At 40.2% G+C, this 25,151-nt stretch overlaps 2 protein-coding genes across 5 annotated transcripts in view; both read right to left on the bottom strand.

Moving 5' to 3' along the window:
• MRPS28 (mitochondrial ribosomal protein S28) overlaps positions 1-1,608 on the bottom strand; it is a 112,456-nt gene extending 110,848 nt beyond the window's left edge. Inside the window, exon 1 of the mRNA XM_024127018.3 lies at positions 1,287-1,608. Within this exon, the coding sequence (XP_023982786.1) occupies positions 1,287-1,502 (216 nt within the window). The 5' untranslated portion in view covers positions 1,503-1,608. The remainder of the gene's footprint in view (positions 1-1,286) is intronic.
• A 4,079-nt stretch (positions 1,609-5,687) lies between these two features.
• Positions 5,688-25,151, bottom strand: part of TPD52 (tumor protein D52) — a 133,196-nt gene continuing 113,732 nt past the window's right edge. For all 4 annotated transcript variants that reach the window (XM_024127017.3, XM_055091013.1, XM_028500240.1 and 1 more), the window contains exons 3-6: positions 23,973-24,121; positions 22,105-22,206; positions 11,230-11,278; positions 5,688-7,364 (exon numbers count right to left, since the gene is read on the bottom strand). In XM_024127017.3, the coding sequence (XP_023982785.1) occupies positions 7,245-7,364; positions 11,230-11,278; positions 22,105-22,206; positions 23,973-24,121 (420 nt within the window). In that variant the 3' untranslated portion in view covers positions 5,688-7,244. The remainder of the gene's footprint in view (positions 7,365-11,229; positions 11,279-22,104; positions 22,207-23,972; positions 24,122-25,151) is intronic.

Raw genomic sequence — 25,151 nt, 5'->3', positions numbered from 1 at the left:
GACGAACTTTATTCATCTTATAATCTCAGGATACTCTTCAATTAAATAGTTCCAGAAACTTCAAAGAGTGAAGTGAAAGATTTTTCACAAAGTTGAATCTTTACATCAGTACCTAACAACTACTCATATTCCTCATCATAAATATGTCACAGAAGTACTGAAAACTTCCAATAAACACTAAAATAAAACTAATGTGGTATCTTCAGTTTCTTATTACGCTGACAATTGTTTTTGCTCAGTTATTACTCTGGAGTAGCATATTTAACTCACATGCTCAAGCCTGTCTTATCCTCACTTATACAATCGTTTGTGAGCAGTCAAACAAAGATCTCAATTCAAAGACTGCTCAGATTGTCCTGAAGTTCAAATGTGCACTTTCTGTTCTATTCATTCATTCAGGCATTGGGCAAACACTTAACGGAGTGCCCACTAAGAGTCAAGCACTGTGCTAGATGCTGGGCAGTTTTCTATAACCCACGACACTACCCATTGGTAAACTGTTTGGTACTGGTTCCCAAGGCGATGAGTACAGAAATTGAGACAGTTTATTTTTATACAGTTTAATATTGCCAAACATCCAATTTCATGTCCGCTGACTCAAAAAATCTGACTTGTATTTACGCCTATTTCTTCCATTTTACTTATCTAGTAATTCTATCGCATTTTACAAAATTATTGCCTCGGACAGATAGATTTTTTTTAAAAGGTCATTTACAGAAAAGGAAAGTGAAGCATTGACAGGTTACATTACTTGCTCAAGTTCATAGTGACAGTAATTCTCTGATTCACCTCTCCAGTGAATTAAGAAATATTTATGATGAGCCTGGTACGCCAGACACTAAGGTCCACACTGCAGCTACTGGGTAGAACAAGAGGAGCAGAGGGCCCTGCCTCTCCCAGAGTGAGTCCAACTTTACTCAGAATCCCAAGAGTCGCCCTAGGCGCGTTACTGGCAACGCTCGCTGCTGGTTTCCCTTCCAGCACTCGCCTGAGGAAGACGCGTGCAAAGGAGTGTGGGTAGCGCACGCCCAGCATGTAGATGCTGTACAAAAGTACAACAAACGGAGGAAAAACACCACCACACGCTCTAAGTGGCCCGCAGGTGGGCCAAGCCACACCGCGGCCCCCCAACTCTACTCCCTACGCTAGGCCCCGTCCCCGCCTCTCGGTCCCACCCACCTTGCCGGGCCCACCCCCTACGCCGGGCTCTGTCCCGGCTCCCGGCTCCACCCACAACGGCGGGCCCCGCCCGCCCACGCGTCGCTGGCTTAGCTCCCACAACTCACTCTCATCCGCCCGAGCTCCGCCTTCCGCTGCAGCTCTGAGTGCCGCTTCAAAGAGCTCGCGAAGCCGCCTAGGCGCGGCCTAGGCTCCGTGGAATCAGAACTCTCGCTTCCGGAGCCACTTTCAGTGCTTGCATCTCGACAGGGCCGAAAGAAGAGAAGCACTCGCAGAAAATGACTGTCGGCAGTCACGGCACGGCTCCGGCACAGCGCCGCCATGACGACTCCACAACCTCTGACCTTTGGCTTCTCCGCAAACGTGCAGGTCACGGGGCGGAGCAATGAGAGGTCCGCCCACTTGCGGAGCACTGTGGGCCGGTGGGCGTGGCCTAATCGCTGTAAGGGAGAAGTGTGGTGCGAGAGAGAGACTAAAGGTAGAATTGGGGGACTAAATCCTTGGTGGCTCAAGTCCCCTACTAGCAGCGACCCGCTAAGTTTTGCATGGAAAGGGTTTTGACTCGGAGCAGTTTCGCCCTCGCGGGTGCCCTTTGGGCCTGTACTGCTGTAAATTCTAGTAATGCGACTCTTGCTGGCCCCGCCGCCTGCGTGTCTGCCCCAGATGGCCCCAAGGCTCTCTCTGATCGCCACCGCTCTTCAGGTCTTTGCTCAAATGCGACGTTCTCCTTGACTATCTTATTTAGAATTGGAATCCCAGACAATATGCCACGTAGTTTACTTAGTAGTAATTTTGTTTAACGTCTGCTCTCTCGATTTGTAAACTCTTGAGGGCAGGAATTTTGCTGTTGAATCCCTGACAGCGGGCACATGGTAGGGCTCAAACATTTGTGAAATCCCGGATCTAAGTTTGTCTTTCTTCGCCTATCCTGTGGTCAGCCCATCCACGTTACAAAAATATTAACTTGAGACATTTTTGGTCACCTCTTAGTTACAATCCCTTCTCTAGGGAATTAAGGAATTTTGTAATGCCAAAACATACACCACCAGAGGCCCACCCTCACTTATGCTTTTCTCCCCACCCGCTCCATGTTAATTGCCAGAATTTGCCCACCTTCTTCAAAACCGAGCCTAACTCCATTCTTGAAGTGTTTATGAATTAAGCTGTCCACCCAACTTCTACCCAGCATTTTTATATTAATGCGTAGTTATCTGGAGGGAGGTAGCAAGCACTTTTCCAGCTCATTTACAAGTACTTGGACAGAAGGAATTTTTATGTATGACCACAGCCCCTATTTTAATAATGCTTTTGACTGAGACTTTTTTTTTTTGGCTGCGCTGCGGAGCTTGCGGGATCTTAGTTCCCCGAGCAGGGATTGAACCCATGCCCTCAGCAGTGAAAGCGCAGAGTCCTAACCACTGGACCACCAGGGAATTCCCAATAATGCTTTTGTCTGTGGATTTTAAAACTCTGATGTTCTCATCAACTGCGTAGACAGCAGACAGAACCCTAGAAGTGCACTGACCTTAGAATGGTGCATGACTGTATGAATCACACACAACTTATTACTAGCCACCTGTTCGGCAGTCCTTAAATTCGGTGGAGAGCTTAAGATAAATTCTACTCCAGGTGAGTTCTCCCTTTTGGCACATAAACCGTTTCTTTCCCTTGACCATTAATGAAGTCTTGCCGAAGATATTTTTGCATTACTTTTTATGGCTTTTGCTACTTGTTTCCCTTCAGGAAAAAGTGTGGTAAATTGAAAAGAGTGTTGACCAGTGTTCTTAGCTCTAGTTCGACCTCCAGTCCTGATCGCAGGCAAGCCAATTTAATGTTGCTGATTTGGTTTCCTCACGTAAAACCAAGTTACTAGCCTCTGTCTTAAATTTAAGGAAGTGTTTTGTAAACTTAACTAAATCAGCATCTACAGAACAAATGGGATTACTAATATCCCAGCTCTAAAATTCAGTAGATGTATTATCTTCGTGTCCTACCTCAGCCAGATGATAAATTCCTTCAGTATTGTGATAATGCATTTGGGGACAAACCCTGATGTTTTTAATGGATAAGAGTAAGTTTGCATCAACTGACTTCAAGTATGCCTAGTTCTCTGCCTTTGGTAGAGCATCAGAATCATCAAAGGAGAGAGGGTAAAGGACTGAGTGAATCTGCACACTGTCCTTGCCTGTATAAGTGCCAATTGTAAAAACAACCCTAATGGCAGTATTTCAACATCATGGCACTTCTGATCCTGCTGTATTCCTTGAACCACACTTTCCTTCTTGATTTATTAAAAACACAAGCTTCTTTTTTCCCATATAGCTTGCAAATTGTTAGTATGCTTTTAAAAAATATTAGTAATGGCAGATGACAAGTGAATAAAAAAATAATTCAAGTTCTGGCTCCATGTCTACTGGCTGTGATTTCATCTATAAAACTGTGACAGCACCACATCGAATTAAAGGAAATGGGTGTGAAATGCCTAACACCTACTAAAGCTCAATAAATAGTGGCTATTAGTGGCTAGGTGGAGGTGACCAGAAGGTGATTTAGAAGTTCATGCCTCTCAAACATGCATGAAAACCTGGAATAAAGATAGGGCTAGTGATACACCGGAAAGATATCACTGTAAAGACAGTCATTTCAACCATAGAGACGAATACAATCGTTAAGGAGATTGTGTAGAAGATGACTAGAGCTAGGCAATAACATTTAAGGAGTTGGAAGAAGAGAATACCAGAGAATAGTCAAACTGGAAAATGAGAAAAGAATTAATTCTAGAAACCAAGGGGGAAACTTGAAAGCACATTGAGATGAAGCGTGTTAAAGTGAAAGTCACCAAGTAGTGTTTTATTTAAGTAAAATCCTGGCAGGTGATAGGCACATGCAGGCCCTGCCCTCTCAGGGCTCACAAACTAAAAGTTCTTTTGGCTTATTTTGATTTTGGTTCATTTTTATTTCACAATCAGAACGTGGAAATTGAAATCTATGAATTGTAGGTTTACTTAAAAGTGATAATGCTTTATTATTAACTGTAAACCAATATGGCCTCTATAATAATCCAATTACAATGGGACAGTCACTAATTAATGGCCAAACGTCTCCCCATTATGGGCAAAAATCTGATTTTTCATCTGGATCTTAAGAGCTATAAAGAAACACATGCGATCCTGATGTAGGGCCTTATGCAGCCTCTCTGGCACAAATACAGCAAATAGTCACAAATTTCTTTTTGTAGTCAGCATGTAGCGTTTTTGTTTGATACACTGAGTCCATACAACTGCTCCTGGTTCTTTCTATACCCAGGATATGAAGGGCCTGGAGAGAAGTTGTATAATTAATGGATTTACCCCCTTTCCTCAGCAGATAGGTAATACAAAAGAACCCATGCCCAAATTACAGAATTTTTATCGTTTTCAAATACTATACAAAAAAAATAGACTGTAGTGTCTCTTCCTTAACAGATCCAGAAGTAGTGAGTCCAAATTCAACATGTTTTTTCTCTATTTCAATAGTTTGAGTTACTACTAGGATAATCCAATGGTTTCTACTCTCTTCCATTGATTACTTTGGCCTCATAGGTGTGAGAATTCTTGCTTTATTTCCCACAAACTCCATAAATTAAGGAGTTCCTTTGTAAGAAGGGGATAATTTCAGGAATTATTTTCTTCTGTCACACTTCTTGAATCCTTAAATATCTGATATTTCACTCTTGTTGCTATGTTTTTCCAGTGTCAAACACAAAACACAGTAGAATGACCGGGACCCCTCTCTGCTGTTCTTAGTAATTACTGTGTTCTAAATTGCTTAAATATCTGTGAATTCATAATATTGAATCTTCCACAAAGACTACTTGGAATAATATTTCTAAGTCGATGTTTATTTTTCTAAATTTATCCTCCCTCTACTGTTTTGTTGCTTTTAAGAGGCAAGAGTACTCTGCAATAGATTAAATCATTTCTAAATTAAGTGTAGGTAGATATCTAGAGAAGTGATTCTCCAATTTCTTCTTTTACAACCATCACCAATACCCACATATACCCATCCCACCTTCCAACCCTATTTCTATCATTTCTCTCATAAAGTAAGGAGACTTGAGGATATTTCACTCAACTAAAGAAACTGCCATCTTCTCCATTTTGCTTTGTTAAAAAGACAACAATAGGGCTGGACATCCAAGAAACAATGTGATGAAAAGAAGATGTGATAAAAACAACTTAAAGACTAACTGGTTGAAAAAATAATTTAACAGCTACGTTGAGTAACCACAATATTTCTATAAAAAGACAAATTTCTACATGTCGACTCCTCTAGGACAATGCTTCAACAACATTTGCCTTAAAGCCTTTTCAAGTAAATAATTTATGGTAGTCTGATACCACGAAGCAGTGATTTAAAGCAGATGGTAAAAAACGGCCTCTTTTTTAAAGCATAGATACCGGCTGATTATGTAACACAACAAGCTGTTTCCAGACCCCTGGTCTCATAATAAATATTGAGACCTATACTACTGATATACAGAATTTATTAAGCTTTTCACATGTAATAGAGCATAGTTTCAGTTGCATCTGAAGTGCTAACAAAAGCTCCAGCAGTCAAGAATGGCAGCATGTTATCAATATTTTATAACAATCAACACTTGTAGCTTTTCAGATTTGGATAAGATAATTTATCCCAAAGTAAATCTAGTCATGCTTTTAAAAAATGCTTTAGGTCACTCCAAGCTTGGCAATTAACATTTGGCATAAACAATAATAAAACAAACACAACTTGATAAATAACAAATACAACATTGTAGGCCATAACCATACACAGCATAAGGAAAAGATGGTGATGAGTAAGTAGCCATTAGAATTAATAGAGTACCTTGGCCTCCATGCAGATACTTCCAGAGGCTTTGGTTCATTCAGCCCTGACACTCAGTTTTCAAAGCAGGGGGCAATATCTACAGTATCATTTTGTAATTTCTAACACACTGAAAACAAGTAAGTAGAAAATGATGAGTTGATTTTTATTAATGCATTAAATCCTCAGGAGTTATCACCAACCCCTTAGTATAAAATTTTTTCAAGTTATATTAGTCATATGTGTGCTTCTTACTGTAAATGCTGCTAAATGAATTAAATGAAGACAACAGTGTTTCCCCTAATGTGATTGATTTTAGCACTTTTCAGCTACCTAGATCTAAAAATCTTTCAGGCTTTTGAACTGAACGTTTGAGGACAGTGTTCATATTTCAACCTATTGATAATAAAATATGCTTGATTCAGAACATTAATTTACAATCTATTCCAAAACTAAAATTTTAATCTGGTGCAAAATAAGTAGCTATAAGTGGCACAATAGCCGTGACGCATAATGACCATGACACTGAAATGGTTACTGTCACAGACGGTGATAAACAAGAATGTGAGGGCTCCACTCTCAAGTCGCCTAGGATTTTGAATTACTGTCTGTACATATTGTCACTTACAAAACTATAATAAATTGAATATTTAGTCTGGTGTCTTCAAACACCCACGATATAAGATAACTTATACCCAAACAATATTTATTCGAAAATATTTTTTGTACCTGGTAGTTCTTCCCTTGGAGGTAAAGAACAATTTCCCAGAACTTTTAATAACCAGGATACAGAAAATTTTAAAGAACAATCTTACCTAGGAATCAAATATACAGAGATTCAAAGAGGAAAAAAGAAAATTGGATAGAAGACAAAGATCAAACTGGTATCCCAGATCCAGAGCAATTTTGTAAAGTTGGAAAGCAATTCTGATAACCCACAGCTTCTTAGATCATTCTAGTGAGGATCTCCAGGTACTATATGTGTTTTTATAATGATATTTTCTAAATAAAGGGCCTTAAATGCACATAAAAGGGTGTTTCCCAGGAATAGAGGTTAAGATATTTTTACGTTGTTCAACCCACAAACTATTTGGTCAAAGGAATATGTAAAGTTCAACAAAAGCACATCTGGTGGAAATTCATGGCAATGAATGTTGACAAGATGTGCTTGGATCTCGCTTGCAGCATCTGGCAGTGAGTAGCAGAACAAAGGTGGAATCTCACAGGCTCTCCTGTGTCTGTTCTGGGAGAGGCTCCGTGGTGGTGGAACTAGCGTTTGCAGTCGAATTCAAGACTTCTCCAAAATCACCACCAGCAGGCTTGGTTCCTCCTACTTTAGACTTTTAAAATAAAAGTTCAAAAAGGAAGAGACATTAGGAAACATAAACTTCGCTGACTCGGCATAAAGTAACTCAAATTTTACTTTGAAGAACAAATAAATCAGGAGCCTAAGAGCTCAGTGATTATTTGTACAGAATTTAGTACTGTTGTAATGTTCCATGCGGTTTCACAGAAAAACTTATGCAGTTTCCATGCTGAAATATTCAAATTGGTAAATTCTACCCCTCCACATTTTTCCCCTATCTGCTTATTGTTCTTCACGGGGAAAGTTGTCTGAAGAATTTTGTAAGGCCTATTATGCTAAAGTATCTACTGAACTCTCTTTATATTTGGATAACACTTTGAGAAATATTATTGAGTAAAACAAAGAAAAGAAATATATGTATGTTTCCCAGTTACAGCATAAACTTTCTAGCGTTTTGCTGCTTAAAGACTGCTACATGGACCTAGAGACTCAACATCACCGGGGAGCTTGTTAGACATTTGGAACCTCAGACTGGCCTCCCCATCTCCGTTTGCAGAATTGAAATCCAGGCTTTAACAAGATCTCCAGGTGCTTCCTATACACATTATAGTTTGTGAAGCACAACTCCCAAGTTATCTGGCCTGAACATTTGTCAATAAACATTTGTTTGCATGAATATATCTGCCCCACATTTGTATACTATTGTATGCTTTTCAAAACCCTTACACATCCTTAATGACATTGATGAGTCTATGCTTCCTGCCCCCCGTCACCCCCTCTCCTGCCCCCATCACATCTCATGACTGACCAACAGGACAGCTGACTAACATTAAGAAACCAGTCAATGATCAAGGATGCAACTCACAGTGGGCTTGCATCTGACCTTGCTCTTAGCTCAGTCTTGACTGGCCACAGATTCATTAACAATCGGAATCTAGTTGAAATTTTCTCTCTCATTTCTTCTTGGTCTCCCATCCAAAATCCTTGAATTGCATGAAAAGTGTGCATGACTTGTATCCACTGTATATTTATTAAATTTATTAAACATTCCTTAATTACAAGAAAAGGTTAAGACCTCTTGCAATTCACAAGTCTAAAAACAACTCCTCCCCACAACTGGTCCCTTCTCTAGTCTAAGACCATGAATGTCAGTAGTAACTCCCAGTCAGACTCCTGGAGTTATCCTTGGTCCTTCCCTGTCTTGTTCCACATCCAATCGCTCACTGACTTTTTCTCTGTCACTTGTAAAGTCTAGATATCTCTCGACTCTGTCCCACTGGCACTAGCTCAACTCACCACACCAACATCTTTGGCCTGGATTACAATGCCTCCCTCCCACCTTGTCTCCTCCAGTCTCTCTCCCCTTAGCTCTGCAGGGCAGACAGTGATCTTTCTAAAATGCACAGAAGAATGTGCAACTCGGGTTGTTCAAAATCTTTCAGTGGCTTCCCACTCTTTCCTTAACGTGGCCCACCCATCTCTCTAGCTCCATCTCCTGCTCGATACCCCACAGCACAGCAAAGTTCCTGGTGTTCCTCAGAGGGGCCCCAAAGCTTCAAACGTTCCCCTCAATCTAAACGTTTGGTGTCCATTTACATTACTGCATCCTCTGGGAAGCCTGCTCTGACCTTCCCTCCTGCCAAGCATGACAGAAATTCCCACTATTGATCCTCACTGCAGCCTTGACTTCCACTGTCATAGCACCTTACCCTGTGTTTATTTTCATTGGCCATTTAATTGTCTAAACATCTTCAGAAAGGGTCTGTGTCTCTATTGCTCACCATGGTACTTCCAGTGCCCAATACTCATCTCCCGGCACATGGCAAATGCTCAATCATCACAGTTAATGACTTGATCCAAAATCTAAATGTAAGTACATGTAGACCCGATGTTTACCTGAATATCAGTGTAAGTTAGAAAAACTGCATCCCAAGCACACAATTATATTTTACAGCTTCCTTGGTGATATTTGTCTAATACACTGTACTATTAAAAAATACATTTTTATTTGAATGGTGCCTAGTCATATTTAAAAAACTGATTTCACTACAATTTAGAGAGTCTGAATATACTCAGGAGGAAAGTACACAGTAAATGACCTGGAAGTTTCTCCTCTTCTTCAGTGTCAAAAGAACTGAGGCTTTCCTGGTTTTCCAGCTAGTCATTTAAAAAACTAATGCTCAGGGTAGATTTCAAGGAGAGGCTATGATATTCCTAAAACACTGAGAACTGATTTAAAGTAAAACCTTGACTTCTTGCAACGTACAGTTTGTTTTCAAACACCTGACTAGGCATTAATAAGGATAAAGCAGGCCTCTGGTACTGACCTAAAAGAATGACTGTGATGTATTTTTTGCTCATCAAACATGTATTAGGTAGCTGTGATATGCCAAGGACTACTCTAGGCCCTGGAGAAGCATCAGTGAGCGAAAAGAACAGGGGCCTGTGTTTGTGGGTTCATTAGAGCATGCGTGCTAGGGGGGTTGAACGAACAAGCTGTAGGACTGTACAGTGTGATTCCTTTTTGAAAAATATTTATACATTTATGTAGAAACAGAAAAGGTGGGTAGTAGTGTTTGTATGCGCAAGAAAAAAGGATTCAGATCATGATACAGTGTTTGGTTTTCTTTCTGTAAGCATACCCTGATTCTGTAATTTTAAAAAGATATATTTAAAAGCAAGTGACTCAATTATAATTCTAAAAGACAAAATATGAATATTTTAAAGCTGATTTATATAAAACATTTTAAGATATTAGTTTTAATCCTTAGAAAATATCCACAGTAACTACCAGAATTTGTTTAGGAAGAAATGACCATATGGGCTTCTCTGTAGAGAAGTCTGGGCAGTGGATGGGAACAAAACAACATTTTTTTTGGTCACTTGTGATCCTTGATGATTTTACAGTTTTGAATATAATCTTGAAGATAATACAATTTACAAATTAATAAAGCTGATTATTATAGGAAAATGTCCACCTTCACCAATATCAAAGCAATCAAAAAATAAAACAATGAGTTATCAATGATGATCACCACGGCATCATCATAATAATAAAAATGTCCAATAATTAAGGATTGAACAAACAATATCCATTATAAGGCTCTAAGCAGCTATTGAACATAATATTGAAGAAGAATAATGCCACAGAAACATGTTTATGATTTATGGTTAATTCTTTTCTTTTGTTAATTTTTTTTTTTTTTTTTTTTTGTGGTATGCGGGCCTCCGTCTGCTGTGGCCTCTCCCGTTGCGGAGCACAGGCTCCGGACGCGCAGGCTCAGCGGCCATGGCTCACGGGCCCAGCCGCTCCGCGGCACGCGGGATCCTCCCAGACCGGGGCGCGAACCCGGTTCCCCTGCATCGGCAGGCGGACGCGCAACCACTGCGCCACCAGGGAAGCCCCTCTTTTGTTAATTTTTAAATTTAATTTTATTTTTTTATACAGCAGGTTCTTGGTTAATTCTTTTTTAAAGTGTAACAGCACAGTCCTACAACATCACTGTCTGTGGGTCGTAGGACCACTTTTTTGTGCTTTATTTTTTGTACTTTTCTATATTGTTTTTAATTTTCCACAATAAGATTTATGTTAAATTTTGTCCAATTACAAAAGTATTTGAATAATGCAAAAAGCAGCACAAACTTCTAAAGTACTACTGTTCTTTAAAATTATACATTTCTTTTCAGCACTTATGCTGGCCATGCTACAATATACACTCAAAAAATTGATTAAAAGAGTATACATCATCTTAAATGTCCATAAATAATGTAAAGAAAGTTACTGAAGTTCTTTAACGATTTTTAGAAGGAAATACTAATTTGAATAATTTACCCACACCAAAGAAACTTAAGGCACCAAACTAGAGAACACAAAAGACCCTGTTCATTTCTCTACTTGCCTTTAAGTTTTCAACCTTTTCCTCAAATGATTTGAATGTTGGGGAGTTTCTATGGAGAGAAAAGAAAAACAAATAGTAAATTACAAACACTGAACAAAAAAGCCAACAATTTTGAAAACATTATTAGCTGACTGTCTTCCTCTTCGCCATTATTCTCAATCAGCAAAAGAACACATATACCATATGTGACACCTGTTCCATAGATGTGCAGGCATATGTACAAACATTTTATTATGTGAGATTATCGATTTTGTTCTAATATTGCTACAACGATGTTTTCAATTCCTTGAACAGAGCAGGTCTTAGACATATAGATAGAGTCAAGTACATGTGTGAAGAGACGGAACAAAGTCAGGTACAATGTTGAGTCTGTCACTTTCCCAACCAACTTGTCACGGTATAAGAAAATGCCACTGTTAGATCAGTCTGATTCTGGTTAAGGTGCTACACTCTAGAACTCATGTTTAAATTCACATGTTGCCTGGCAAGATTTCTACATGAACCCACATCACCTAAGCAGGGCAAGCAAACCATAGGAGGTTCCACACCAGGGATCCTGGTTCCCAGGAGCAGCATAACAGACAGGGAAAGGAGAGACCAAAAGGAAGGGGAGAGCACAGCAATGTGGCTTTGGCCACTTCACAAAGCTGCCGCAACTGACAGAAGCTCTCTGAGCCCACGGGAAGCCTGTCCTGTGACTTCACATTCATCCATTTGAATTAAGGAGGATCACAGCACCTGTGTCGCTCCCACCTGGGTTTCCAAAGCTTTTATACTATCCACCTGACCTCCAGTATCCTTCCTACTACCATGATGAAAACGGAGAAGAAGGGAACAAGGGGTTTCCTCCTTCCCGTCGTGGGGACAGGCAATCGGTCCCAAAGTGTGGTCCCCAGACCGGCTGCATCAGTAGCTCTTTGGAAGTTGTTAGCAAAGCAAATTCTCAGCCACCCCAGGCCTACAGAATCAGAAACTCAATGTGGGCCTGCTAGGCAGGGGCTTTTAATAAGCCCTCCAGGTAGCTCTGAGGTACACTAAAGTTTAAGCCAAGCATGTATGGTTAAAAATCCTCTGCCTCTATAGAGAGGTCAGGTGAGGTCGTAGAATGTGCCACTTGCAAGTGCTTACTGATGAAAGGGGACACTAGAATCAGATCACTGTTGGCTCCAAATGTCACAGTGGGATGAGGGAAGTAGAAATGGGGAGGATGAAAGCAAAGGGGGGCTTCCCTGGTGGCTCAGTGGTTAAGAAATCTGCCTGCCAATGCAGGGGACACAGGTTCGAGCCCTGGTCTGGGAAGATCCCACATGGCGCGGAGCAACTAAGCCCGTGCACCGCAACTACTGAGCCTGCGCTCTAGAGCCCGTGAGCCACAACTACTGAAGCCCGCGTGCCTAGAGCCCATGCTCCGCAACAAGGGATGCCACCGTAATGAGAAGCCGGCGCACCACATTGAAGAGCGGCCCCCGCTCGCCGCAACTAGAGAGAGCCTGCACACACCAACGAAGACCCAACGCGGTCAAAAATAACATTTAAAAAATTGATTAATTAAAAAAAGAAAGAAAAGGGGATTGTAACTAAAGCTAATGCAGACAGAGGAGGTGGGACACCTACATCCATGAAAACAGAAGGTTGATTAGATGAGCACTGTTCCCTTTTTTTTAATTAAACAGATTCCACATATGAAACAATTTAACAGGCTTACAAAACAAAGAAGAAATAATAATTCCTTTTTCTAATCGCAAACATTTAATGGATTTCTTACACCAACCTAACATTGTTAGGAAGAGCAACTGAAAACTGGTGACAGTTTTCACAGCTTGTTTAGAGTAGAATTCTAGCTCTTACTTCAGAACAGTTCAAGTTAAACATCTAGATTAAAAAAATAAGAAAACATCAGACCAACTACATTTTGTAAAAATATACTTTACCTCATAGCAGGCATGCTAATTGAGTGTTGAATGGAGCGTATACTAAGAGGCAGCATTAAAAAGAGATAGAAATGGAGTTAGTAAAGTGGTGATTAGACATTATAAAAAGCAAACAAAACTCAGTTTTCTAGGAGCTTGTTCTTCTGGCACCATGAAGAATTACCTGCTTTTTGAGGTGGAGGGGATCAAAATTATTTCAACATAATTTACTTTTATTCATGAGCCAATTTAATTCTAGCAGTTAATAGAGCTAATGATCAACTTTGCATTCTTATAGCACTTTGAAAATTGTAAAGTGCTTTCACTAGTATCTGTAATGAATCTAGCATCAAGGCTCAAAAGTTAATAATTTACAGGTCACAGCACAATCGTGAATGGAACTTGGGTCTTTAAGACTCCTAATCCAATGTTCACCACCTCCCCTCAAAAAATGAAGCGCACACACACACACACACACACACACACACACACACACAAGTGAGACCACTGAAGGGCTCCTGCAGTCGTTTTTCTCCCACATACTTGTTATCAGAACAGGAAGGTTTCAAAGTCACTATTTGACAACTTCAAGTGACTTTAAAATTACGTATCACTTCTTAGTGGTAGTCGTATCCAGTTTTCTAGTAAGAGACACCTGTACTTCATCTCAAACTAAATGTCCTTATAGGTCACTGAAATAACATTTGACCCCCTGTTTTACCAGGACCAGCTTTGTATTCAAGGGCAAAGCAGTTCACTGACCATTCGGGTTCAAGGTTATCTACCTCCAGCCATCTCCCATAGAGAACACCTCACAAGATGAAAGTACCTTAATTCTTGGGCTCACTAAGTCACTATATGTACCCTGCTGATACTGTTAACATGCTTATTAGCATTTTGATCACTGACACAGCATTTTGGGGTAAGCTGGATAGTCCAAGGTATCAATTCTCAATTATATTTAAATACTGTGTGTGTTTATGATTTAGTTTTCTCCAAGATTCCGTTGTTACAAATGACAATGTGTTTCAGTGTAGCTCCTCAAATCTAGTTCTGCATTCGTATGGAGTATGATCTTGATATGAATCAAAAGAAGCTGACAGCTCGTACAGTCAAATAATCAGTAAAATATTTGGACATCTTCGTACTTAATGTTGTACACAATACAGGAAAAGATCCATTGTAGCTCAGCATTCTCTCTTCCTATCACAATGGTAGATACCTTGGATATAAGACTATATTCTGGGAGGATTTGCTAATTCTTTTCCTGCTTGATTTATTACAGTGTGTTGGATCCATATTTTAAAGACAGAGATTAATAAAAATCACCTTTCTTAGTTTACAATACCAGAACTCCAAAAGCTACCTGCCCTTCCTTGGACCCTTCTGCAAAAGCTGCCTCTGTAAGTCACATTCCCAAAGCCAGCTTCCACCATCACCAATATAATAACTGGATCAGTAGAGTTCCACCCACCAGAGCTAACCTCCTGGTAATTTACAAATTGTTTAGACCAAATTAAAAACAAAATTTTGATTTGAGATCATTAAGATTCCTATCCTGGGATTTTGTAATTAGAACACTAAGCCGCTGGTCAGTTAGTGGTAGGTACTTGAACCAGAAAGTCATGGAATCTTCGATGTTGAGGAAGACATTTGGGGGGACCAGGTACAAGCTTCAAGAATGCAGAGGAAACCAATTCCCAAAGAAAGAATTGCATATAAGCACAGAGAGAGGTAGAGGAAATGAAGGAGACGTGACCATTCAGGGAAGAGGGCTCAGGTGGTAGAGGAATGGGTTTCTTGGTTTTTTGGGGTTCTAGAAGCTACCTTGATTTCTAACAGCTTTTCAATGAGCAGGACTAGTCTGGGTGGGGCCTGGGCTTGCTTCCTTTCCTCTCCTTGGTTTCCAAAAGAACTTTCATTCTATGCAACACTTTCCCTTTTTAGGTGAGCAAAGTCACATAGTTTCCTATTCTTCCTAACCAAAAGACTTTGCTAGAACATTTTGGCAGAAATTACCAAATTCTGGCAAAAGAAGGTGCTTAATGGCTGAACATGTGATAAATTATTTGTCCAAAGGAATCACGCATTGAATTCAACAGTATCAACAAAATGAGGAAATGGGTGGATAAAGCAAGTATAAATCTCAGAAATGCACAGTTAATTCCAGTCACTGACTCTCCCTAAGATCTCCCTAAGATCTGTAAAAGATCATTTCCTCCAATGGCCAATTTGTGGATACTGTGCCCCTTTAAACAGCCTACAAACTAGGTAAAAGGGACTAGGGCAAAGGCAGAGTGAAAAGAAGGATCATAAAAGTGAACTGTAGATGCATCAAGTTGACTATCAATTCCACATCCAGCGCACAAATTAATTCAGGATTATCCTACATAAGAAACAAGTCCTGAGGTCATAAAAGTTGAAAAACTGAATTGTAAAAGTCACAGAAGTCACATGGAATTATCAGGGGATGGAGAATTAACACAAGAAGGCAGTGGAGAGCTTATGCATGACTCATCAAGGGATCTTCCCTGGATTAGGTAAGAGAAGGACGGTTGGTGGAGCATCAGTGCAAGGGGATATCAGGAGAATGGGGGAAACTGACAAACAGGGTAAACAGTCAGGAGAAGACACTCAATAATGTTGGAAATACAGACAATTTTTAAAAATATTTTGTTTTTACAGTATTATCATAGGAAAGGACTACCAATACACTTCCAAGAAAATCAAGATAGAAATGGTAATTTGGGGCCTTTAAGTTATTAAGTACCTAGAAGGTGCCAATGATGTTTATAATATGACTTAAAGAATGTTAAAAATGAACACTTTGAGAATTCTAAGAAACAGTGCAGCGTCTCTTGTAAAGGACTTTAGGGTCTTTACAGGATCATGACAAAATCATCCTTGCTGGTGTTGTGTTTCAATTAGCAGTTAAGGCAGAGAAAGAATTTAAATATTTGAGTACCATGAAGGATACATCCACTAAATATGTTTAAGTGGGAATGTACAGGAAAAAGCAAGGAAATGATTACAATAAGGTGTTTATTTTGTGATAAATTGCTGAGTTGAATTTCTGTATGTTTTACATTTCACAATAAGAAAAGATTAAAAATACACCCACTGAACAGAGAATGAAATCAGTTAAATTAATACAAAGTCGAGGTGTTCCCACTTTTGAGGTAGCCATTACAGCAGGAAGAACAAGGAGTACATATCAATTTCAAGTCCACCCAGTTATCTGAACTTCTCTACAATCCCTATTTAAATGAAATTCCACTTTGTTGGTGGCTAGTCTGTAATCTAACAATTGGGCAGCTGTCCTTGCATTTCTAGCTTCTCTACGGAAGGTTACACAAGCTTCAACTTGCCTCAACTTACACATCATCTCCAATATCACTGAAGTTTAAACATAATATGGAAAACTTCAAAAGCACAAAGCCATGTTGCTGCTGGACCAGAATTGGCTCTAATAGATATATCGTGAGGATTAGTTAGCATTTATAAAGCAAACTTTATGAAAACATCTTCCAGCTTGATTTTGGCTCTCAAAGACAGTAACCTATAATCAAAGTAGGAATGTAAATCTGGGTTCCTCAAAACACTGAGAAAAAAAATCAAAAAGGGCAACCTGATTCTCACTCAGAAAACACAAAGTACTTCGCAATCTAATATTTACTCTTACTTTGGAAAAGTTATTCTTTTAAAAAGCTGAATTGATTTTTTAAAGTTTCCTTGTTTCTTACACAGGTGTTTGATCTTTTCATACGTAATAATAATAAAGGGGGAGGAGTAGAGGGAAAAGAAGAAGGAAGGAAGTAGTAAACAGAAGATAGAGAAAGAAGAGTTAATGGTCAACATGTCTGAAAGCTTATCTATGTACTACTATTCCCTTTTGCCCTCAAAATAATCTCTTGATCATAGGTGATGAACCAAAGGAACTGCTGGACGGTGCCTGTAGGGCCTAAGTCTTAAACTATCATTGCTCTGGGGAGGCAGAACAATGCAGAGGGTAGTGCAGGCTCTTGAACCTGGGTGTGCCTGGGTTCAAGTCCTGGCCTTCACCCACGTCGCTATATGACTTTGAGGAAGTCACTTAACCTCTCTGTGTCTCAGTTTTCCTCATCTGTAAAATCATAAAAATAATAACACCTGCTATACATAGTCATGCCTGAAACACAGTTCACCGTTATTATTGTTACGGATGGCTTTAACTGAAACACACATTAATATTTATTTCATTTTATATTATTTTCTTTAAAGCTTTCAAATTTCACCCAGCTATTATTTTGGTTGGTAACTTGAACCCTAGAGTCTAGAACAGTGCCTGGCACAAAGCTGCCATTCAATAAATACTTTTGAATGAAAGAATGAATAAATAATTGCAGTAACTAAAATTAGGAACTATGGGCATAAAAGGTAGAAAAGTTCATTAAAGCCTTTCAAATTCAAATCAAACGGTACTCTATTACAACAAGAGAAAAGAGGTCATTTCTTTTCCTATTAAGTGTAGAATTTTTTTTTTTTAAAAAGAAATTTTCAGCAAAATGGAATTATCTGGAATGACTTTAATGAGTCCGAAACCAACAACAACAAAAAAATATCTAGAGGTTTACGTGAAGAAACACACGTGTCAAAAGGAGAAATTTCCTTTGAAGATAAAGGCAAAGTTAATTACATTTTCTCCTAAATACATCAGAAATATTTGACTAATGAGGCTACTGAATTATTAGATCATGCTATTAATAACATGAAAATTGATGTTTACACCGACACCAAGTGAAATGAGAAGGCTCTTTTAAAGTTTCTCTCAAAAAAAGTAAAGACATGAGTCGACGTTTGCCATCCACGTGTAGAAAACAAGCCAACAGGAGAGGAGACTATGAACACACCACCCGGGGAAAAGCTGTCTGTCCCCAAAGGGCCTCCTTTGGCCCCCCTGCCGCTGACACCTAATTGTCAGGGCATCAAAAATAGACATCTCGGGGGCTTCCCTGGTGGCACAGTGGTTGAGAATCTGCCTGCCAATGCAGGGGACAGGGGTTGGAGTCCTGGTCTGGGAAGATCCCACATGCCGCGGAGCAACTGGGCCCGTGAGCCACAACTACTGAGCCTGCGCGTCTGGAGCCTGCGCTCCGCAACAAGAGAGGCCGGGACAGTGAGAGGCCCGCACACCGCGGTGAAGAGCGGCCCCCGCTCGCCGCAACTGGAGAAAGCCCTCGCACAGCAACGAAGACCCAACACAGCCAAAAATAAATTAATTAATTAATTTTAAAAAATAGACATCTCTATCTCTGTCTCTGTCTCACCCTCTCCCTCCTTCTCTCTCCCCCTCTCTCTCTCTCCCCTTCTCCCCTACCCTCCCTTCCTCTTCCTCTCCCTTACTCACCCACCCAAGGCATACGGCAAATATCTATATCCCAAGTGCTAACTTATTAATTGATAATGTAGTACAATTAAAACTGTTGCTGCCTCTCTTCAAGTCAGCAAAATATCCGCAATTCCATCAGAGAGTGAAATCATTGCCACAAGTCTGCTAGGTTAGCATGGACTCGGAACAAAGGGTAGTTAACAAGATTACGCAACTAATTCAAGCAACTTGCAAAAAGGGGCCCCCTGCATCCATCTCCATGGGAGGAAAGGCCTTGCTGCTGGGATGGAAACGCTCAAATCTGCTGCCCAAGCTCCTCTCCTTGCACAGCTCTTGGGGGCACGTGGCCAGTGTTTGCCTCTGTGACTCACTCATCTAAAAGATGTGGGTTTTCCTTATGTTTTCTATTGTATATGTTTTTATATACTTCTATTATATGTTTCCATATATTTTCTATTACATAGGAACCCATTAAATCAGATTACAATCAGGACATCTTGATCTAGAAATGATTTTTTAAAGTGACTTTACCCAACTTTTAATCTGTAAGAAATAATTCCAAAATTCAGTTCTCAAAAGATAATCTTATATCTCCCATTTCCAAATTACAATATAAAGCCTTACTTTAACCTGCATGTATTGATACGCAATATATTGTTCATTAACAACCAGACTGAAAATGGTAGCATATAATCTCAATTGCACTTTTTAAATGAAATGAAAAAAAGTGACTGTGTAAGCAGCTAGAAAAGAGCCGCCCAACTCAATTTAGTTCTGGTGAATTAAAAAGACAGAACATACTGAGCCATACTTATGTACATCTGCTTAATCTTCTCAAAGGTACAGAAAATATCATTCCTCAACAGCACTTACAAAGTTTTATATTTTTGTTTACATCTAACATTGTTTTATAATCAGGTATTAACAGGGCTCTTCCATTCTTAACTCATTCCCAGGCCCTACTTCCCTCCCCCACTCCATCCACTCAAAGATTTCAAGCTCTTTCTGAACAAGAACCGTGTCTGGTCTAGGTTACATCCTTTAGACCTCTCCACGATAGGCACCTTAATGTTAGCAGAATGGATTATGTGAGTGAATACATCCTCACACAACTCAAATAACTTTAGATAAAACTGTCTTAACAGTTTCCTAAAGCACTTAGGCCATTTTCAATTGAACACCAAAGATACAGAATCAATTCCTATCACTGATTTCTTGGGTTTTTTAGCACAATTTTAAACTTTAAATAGTTCAACACTTAGGGACTTCCCTGGTGGTGCAGTGGATAAGACTCCATGCTCCCAATGCAAAGGACCCAGGTTCAATCCCTGGTCAGGGAACTAGATCCCACATGCATGCCGCAACTAAGAGTTCACATGCCACAACTGAGGAGCCCGCGTGCCGCAACTAAGGATCTGGAGAGCCGCAACTAAGGAGCCTGTGAGCCACAACTGAGGAGCCCGCCTGCCGCAACTAAGACCCAGTACAACCAAATAAATAAATAAATATTTTAAAAAATAGTTCAACACTTAGAGTTTGTTTATCCCCATGATTTACTCTGACTTTCAGGGCTAAGTGTCATTAAGAGAGAGCCTCAGCTATAAGCACCTATGTGATTACTTAAGAAGGCACAATGCTAGGCCACAGCAAGTGACCACTTGAGAAGACAATTCACATTAATAGGATCAGAGATGGAGACCAGTATATTATCCTTCCTGCTTACACTCAAAAGACCTTCCTCCACCTTAGTTTTCTCTGACTACTAATTGGATAATCAGAGAGTCTATATGGGAGAGAGAGGAGAGGTTTGCTCAATATCACAAAGGTTCCTTCTATAAGGCATAGTTTGGGCTGACATCTTTTTAATGCACGTTCTTTTTTGGCCTAATATACTTTATTTTTCCTTTTGCAACCATGAAATGTTCTTGTGTGCATAATTATAGATTACAACCAGTGAAAAGAAATAATAAAATAGTAAACACTATAAGCTAATTAAACAAGTACTAAAAAGTGCTGAGTCATGGTATATTTTATCTTAGGCATATTTTACTGCAGTAAAAAAATTTCAGAGTAACCTGTACAGGACAGAAGACTCACATTGTGAGACAGTACATATGCTGTCTATTACAACTGCATAATGGGACCCAGGTGAAGGAAGATTCCAACATCCTGACAAAGGCACCAAAGAAATTAAAGCATCAAAAAACAAACAAACAAAGTCAGACATTAAAAGGGAGGAATTCTGCATGCCATGGTAAAGCTGCTTCTTTTTACCAAAAAAAAAAGAAGGAAAATGTCAAAATCATTTCCATATCCCTTTGAACCACAGTGTCAAATTATTCTTCTTTTAATGTATCCATTACCCATGGTATACAAGAAACCCTCCCTTGAAAATAGGAATGCACCAGAGAAAAGATATTCCAAAAGGCAAGAAAGTTACGTAGTAGACAAACACAACCATCCAATGTGGCATCATAATCTCAGCACACTTGTCTTAAACGAGAGCTAGGCTGCAGTGATGGTTCAAACTCTCCTTACCTAAAGGAATGTGAAAAGGCTTGCAATCTGCAAGAAGCCAGAGTAAGCATTAAAAAAGAAAGGAAGGTCTGGTAAATCTAAAACAATTAAATAACCTACTTTTTAAAAGTTGTGTAAGGTTTTAACTGAACTCTAAAGGGCTACACAATCAAATCAGCACAGAAAGAAAAGAGAGCACCTAAGAGAAGTATATATAACTGTCAAAAGGGTTGAAGAGAGCTGTGTTTATTACATTGTGTTGAAAATGATAATAGTCTAAATACAATGAGCAAGTCATTTGGTTTTTTTGGTACAAAGTATAATACCAATTAGCCAAACTTATCCAACCTACAAAATTCTGGTTGTAAAATCTACTTTCCCCACAAATGGAAAACACAAAGTCATGCAATCTGAAGGATTTGTTTTTTCAACACAAATCTTGCATGCCAACAGAAGCACAGACGATTTAATCCACAATTTGGCATTTTCAGCACTATTTTAATCCACACGGTGGGTGGCGCAAGGCATGGGTGGACACAAAAGCACTGTGAAGTGGTTTTACCAAAATGGCCAGGAAAATTCTGCAGACGCACTGCAAATATAAATACAAACTAAAAAGCAACAGCTCTAAACAAGATTTGGGCCTCGGCAGGAACACAAATGGTACAAAGCAATGCACAAACGAGCATGTTGTAAGCACACCATGGGATAAAGATGTACCTCCCGGAAGTGAAGGCAGGACTCGATGCTCCCGGACTCATCCCCATCAGACACCAGGCTCCGCCCACAACCACAGGTTTGCAAACACATACTTACCCGGTGTGATCAAGAACGACTAAAAGGACAAAATTCACAACCAGAATTTTTCAACAACCTTAAATGTATTCATAAGATGATCAGTTTGAAGGCTATGCCTAAAAGAATTTAGGGAAGCATTTCAGGTCCTGGTTTGAAGGAATGCCCCCCCTCACTCAGAGAGGAACCCAGCATCAGCCAGAACCAGGCAGGAAACAAACGCAACCATGATAACAGATTTTAATTTGCCTCAGTTTAAGTAAGCCAGGAAAAATGAGGACGTACTTTACATCTTCCAGCTTTTTGGTGATGACTGATCCAACAGATGAAAAAGCAGCTGAAGCCTTCTGTCCAGCCTGAGATAAGGTTTCAGAGGTCTTCTTGTACCTATATTAATTTATAAAAGAACAAAGCAAAGAAAGTAAGCTAACCTTTCCAGTATCAGTTATTTAGAATTCAGTGACGACCACCTCTTGAGAACTCTCAAAAAAAAAATTTAGAACATCTAAAATTCTTCACGGCCACCAGGTCAGCATCATCACATCATCTTTTACTTAACCATCATTTCAGATACAACCTTCTGCAGTGCTCTAGGACAGCCAGAAAGATAGAGGCCTATAAAGGCAGGGCCAAAGAAATCTGGGTAAGGGCTAAAAACAGTCATGGAGCCAAGATCAAAATGAGCCATAGGTTGAATGAAATTATATCTCTTTATTTTTTCCCGTTTCCACTTAAGCTAAATAAAACAGAAATGAAATCAGATTCCTCACGTCTTTCACAACTTTATCTCCTAAAAAGGGGTCAGAAGCAAGGTAGGACCCATGGGTACTTTTTACTATCCAAATCAATTTTGGGGGCATAAAGATTTTTTTTCAATTTTGCACATCTGTTGAGCTACCAAATAAGGACCAGTGTATTCTCAACGGGGTACGTAAAAGGTACAATATTTCAGATGACTTGAGCGGGACATGTGCTATAGCACAAAGGTATAATTTACCATCTCCCTCCTCCCATTTACACAGGGATTAGTGAAGGGAGAAACTAAAACAAAAACGAGAGAATACGGTACTTGCACCAAAGAGGTTAAGATCCCCACATTGTAGAAAGGAATGCTCAGGCATTTTTACTTACCCCGTCCACATCAAATACTAAAAAAACAAAAACAAAAACCCAGTTTATGATGATACAAAGGATGGTGTCCTGCATGTTTCCACTGCCTACTTATATGGGTAGAAAGTGGAGGTGGTCACCCTCGTGCTGTCATGTCAGGATGCAGTCAGCCTCACTGCTGCTGGTCACCAGCTCAGCAGATGGGACTGAACAGAGAACACAGTTCGGAGACTGTTACTACAAGCCTGCTCCTCCCTGTGCCAGGAAACAAAACTGCCTCATGACAATGTCGTATCAAAACCGTGTGACCAAAAAGACCAAAAGATTAAGGGGTGGTCTTCTGCCACCAGCATACATCAGGGATGGTGACCTGAGAATCTTATGGTATGTATAGAACAGGGTAAAAAAAAAAAAAAAAAACTGGGTCTGTACTGGGTGCCAGGAAACAAAACTGCCTCATGACAATGTCGTATCAAAACCGTGTGACCAAAAAGACCAAAAGATTAAGGGGTGGTCTTCTGCCACCAGCATACATCAGGGATGGTGGCCTGAGAATCTTATGGTATGTATAGAACAGGGTAAAAAAAAAAAAAAAAAGACTGGCTCTGTACTGGGCCAGACTTGAGCTCAAATCCTGCCTCCATACTTTGAGAGGTTTGTGACCTCAAAACTTATCTGATCCTGTTTCCCTATCTAGGGCTATCTCACTACCCACTCTACTGGGTTATTCTGAGGATTAAGTGACTCATGTATCTATCTGGTAAGTCGATACATAACATTTTTAGAGCTTAGATTTTATTTCTTCAACTCACGTATGAGGCTGGTTTTCTTTCTGTTTCCTAGAACAGTCTGAAAGACTGAAGTTAGAGAAGGGTCAGATACACTTGAGAACGGGGGGACGGGGGGTGGAACGGGCAGCGCCCTGCGCAGGTACAGAGAAAAGTTGCAGAAACGTCCTCAGTGCCTTTTGATCCTGTCCCCAGACAAAAAGGGCAAAGTGTCCTTTACAGTTTCTAGAACAATGTAGAATCAAGGGAACGTACGCAGACGTGGCTGTCACATCTTGCCACCCTTTGGCAATGTTCTGTTTTAGTTCCTGTAGCGAATTGATCCCGAGTTTCCGCTTGATCTCCGTTAGGTGCTTCTCTTTTGCTGCTAACACTTGAGACAGAGTCTGGATTTCTTCTTCTACCTGTGAGGAACGGGGTTGGGGTAGGTATACAGTCATTCAAAAAGCTAAGATGGTTAGCACAAAACTATACTCAAAATTCTAGTCATTTTAAAACATTTTTGATTCATTTATCTGCCTCTTTAAAAACAACATATGATAGGTTGTTACGTAAACCAGTTACATGTTGATCTCTCCTGTAAAGCTGCTTTCCTCTCTTCTCTATATTTCCATCTTGAGTCATCCGCAGTTACCTCACAGAGGCTGAGGGCTCAAACCTCCACACAGATAATATTCAAACCACTCTAACAGCCACTCTCCCGACTGCTGGGTCTGCGTTGCCAGCTGAACACTGCTGCTTGAATGCCCATAAAAACTCACATTTGTGTATTAAGTCAAACTAATCTCCATCCCCACCAAAATACACACAACCATGCCAAATCAAAATCCAACTTTCTTGCAAATTTCACATGAGTTTATACTCTAGTATAAACCGGAGCTCACACTGTCAGCCTCCGTACCTGCCAAAGTCACAAGCATAAATAAATCACACTGTCTCCCCCAGAGAGTCCTGCAGAGGTGTGGACCCTCTGATGCTGACTGACCAGCCTCAGCTTGGTGGTTAGAAATGGGCTCCCAACCCAAGGTCAGCCAACCCATCAAGTGGCCACCAGCCAGTCTCATTCAGGAATGTAGTTTAAGGGCTTCCCTGGTGGCACAGTGGTTAAGAATCCGCCTGCCCAATGCAGGGGACACGGGTTTGAGCCCTGGTCTGGGAAGATCCCACATGCCGCGGAATAACTAAGCCTGTGCACCACAACTACTGAGCCTGCACTCTAGAGCCCACGAGCCACAACTACTGAAGCCCACACGCCTAGAGCCCACGCTCCGCAACAAGAGAAGCCACCGCAATGAGAAGCCCGCGCACGGCAACGAAGAGTAGCCCCCGCTCACCGGACCTAGAGAAAGCCTGCGCACAGCATCGAAGACCCAATGCAGCCATAAATAAATAAATAAATAAATTTATTTATATATATATATATATATATATATT

The sequence above is a fragment of the Physeter macrocephalus genome, chromosome 15 (assembly GCF_002837175.3).
Source record: "Physeter macrocephalus isolate SW-GA chromosome 15, ASM283717v5, whole genome shotgun sequence".
Classification (NCBI taxonomy): domain Eukaryota; kingdom Metazoa; phylum Chordata; class Mammalia; order Artiodactyla; family Physeteridae; genus Physeter; species Physeter macrocephalus.
Note: the sequence above shows the minus strand (reverse complement) of the source record. Positions and strands in the feature narration are given on the sequence as shown.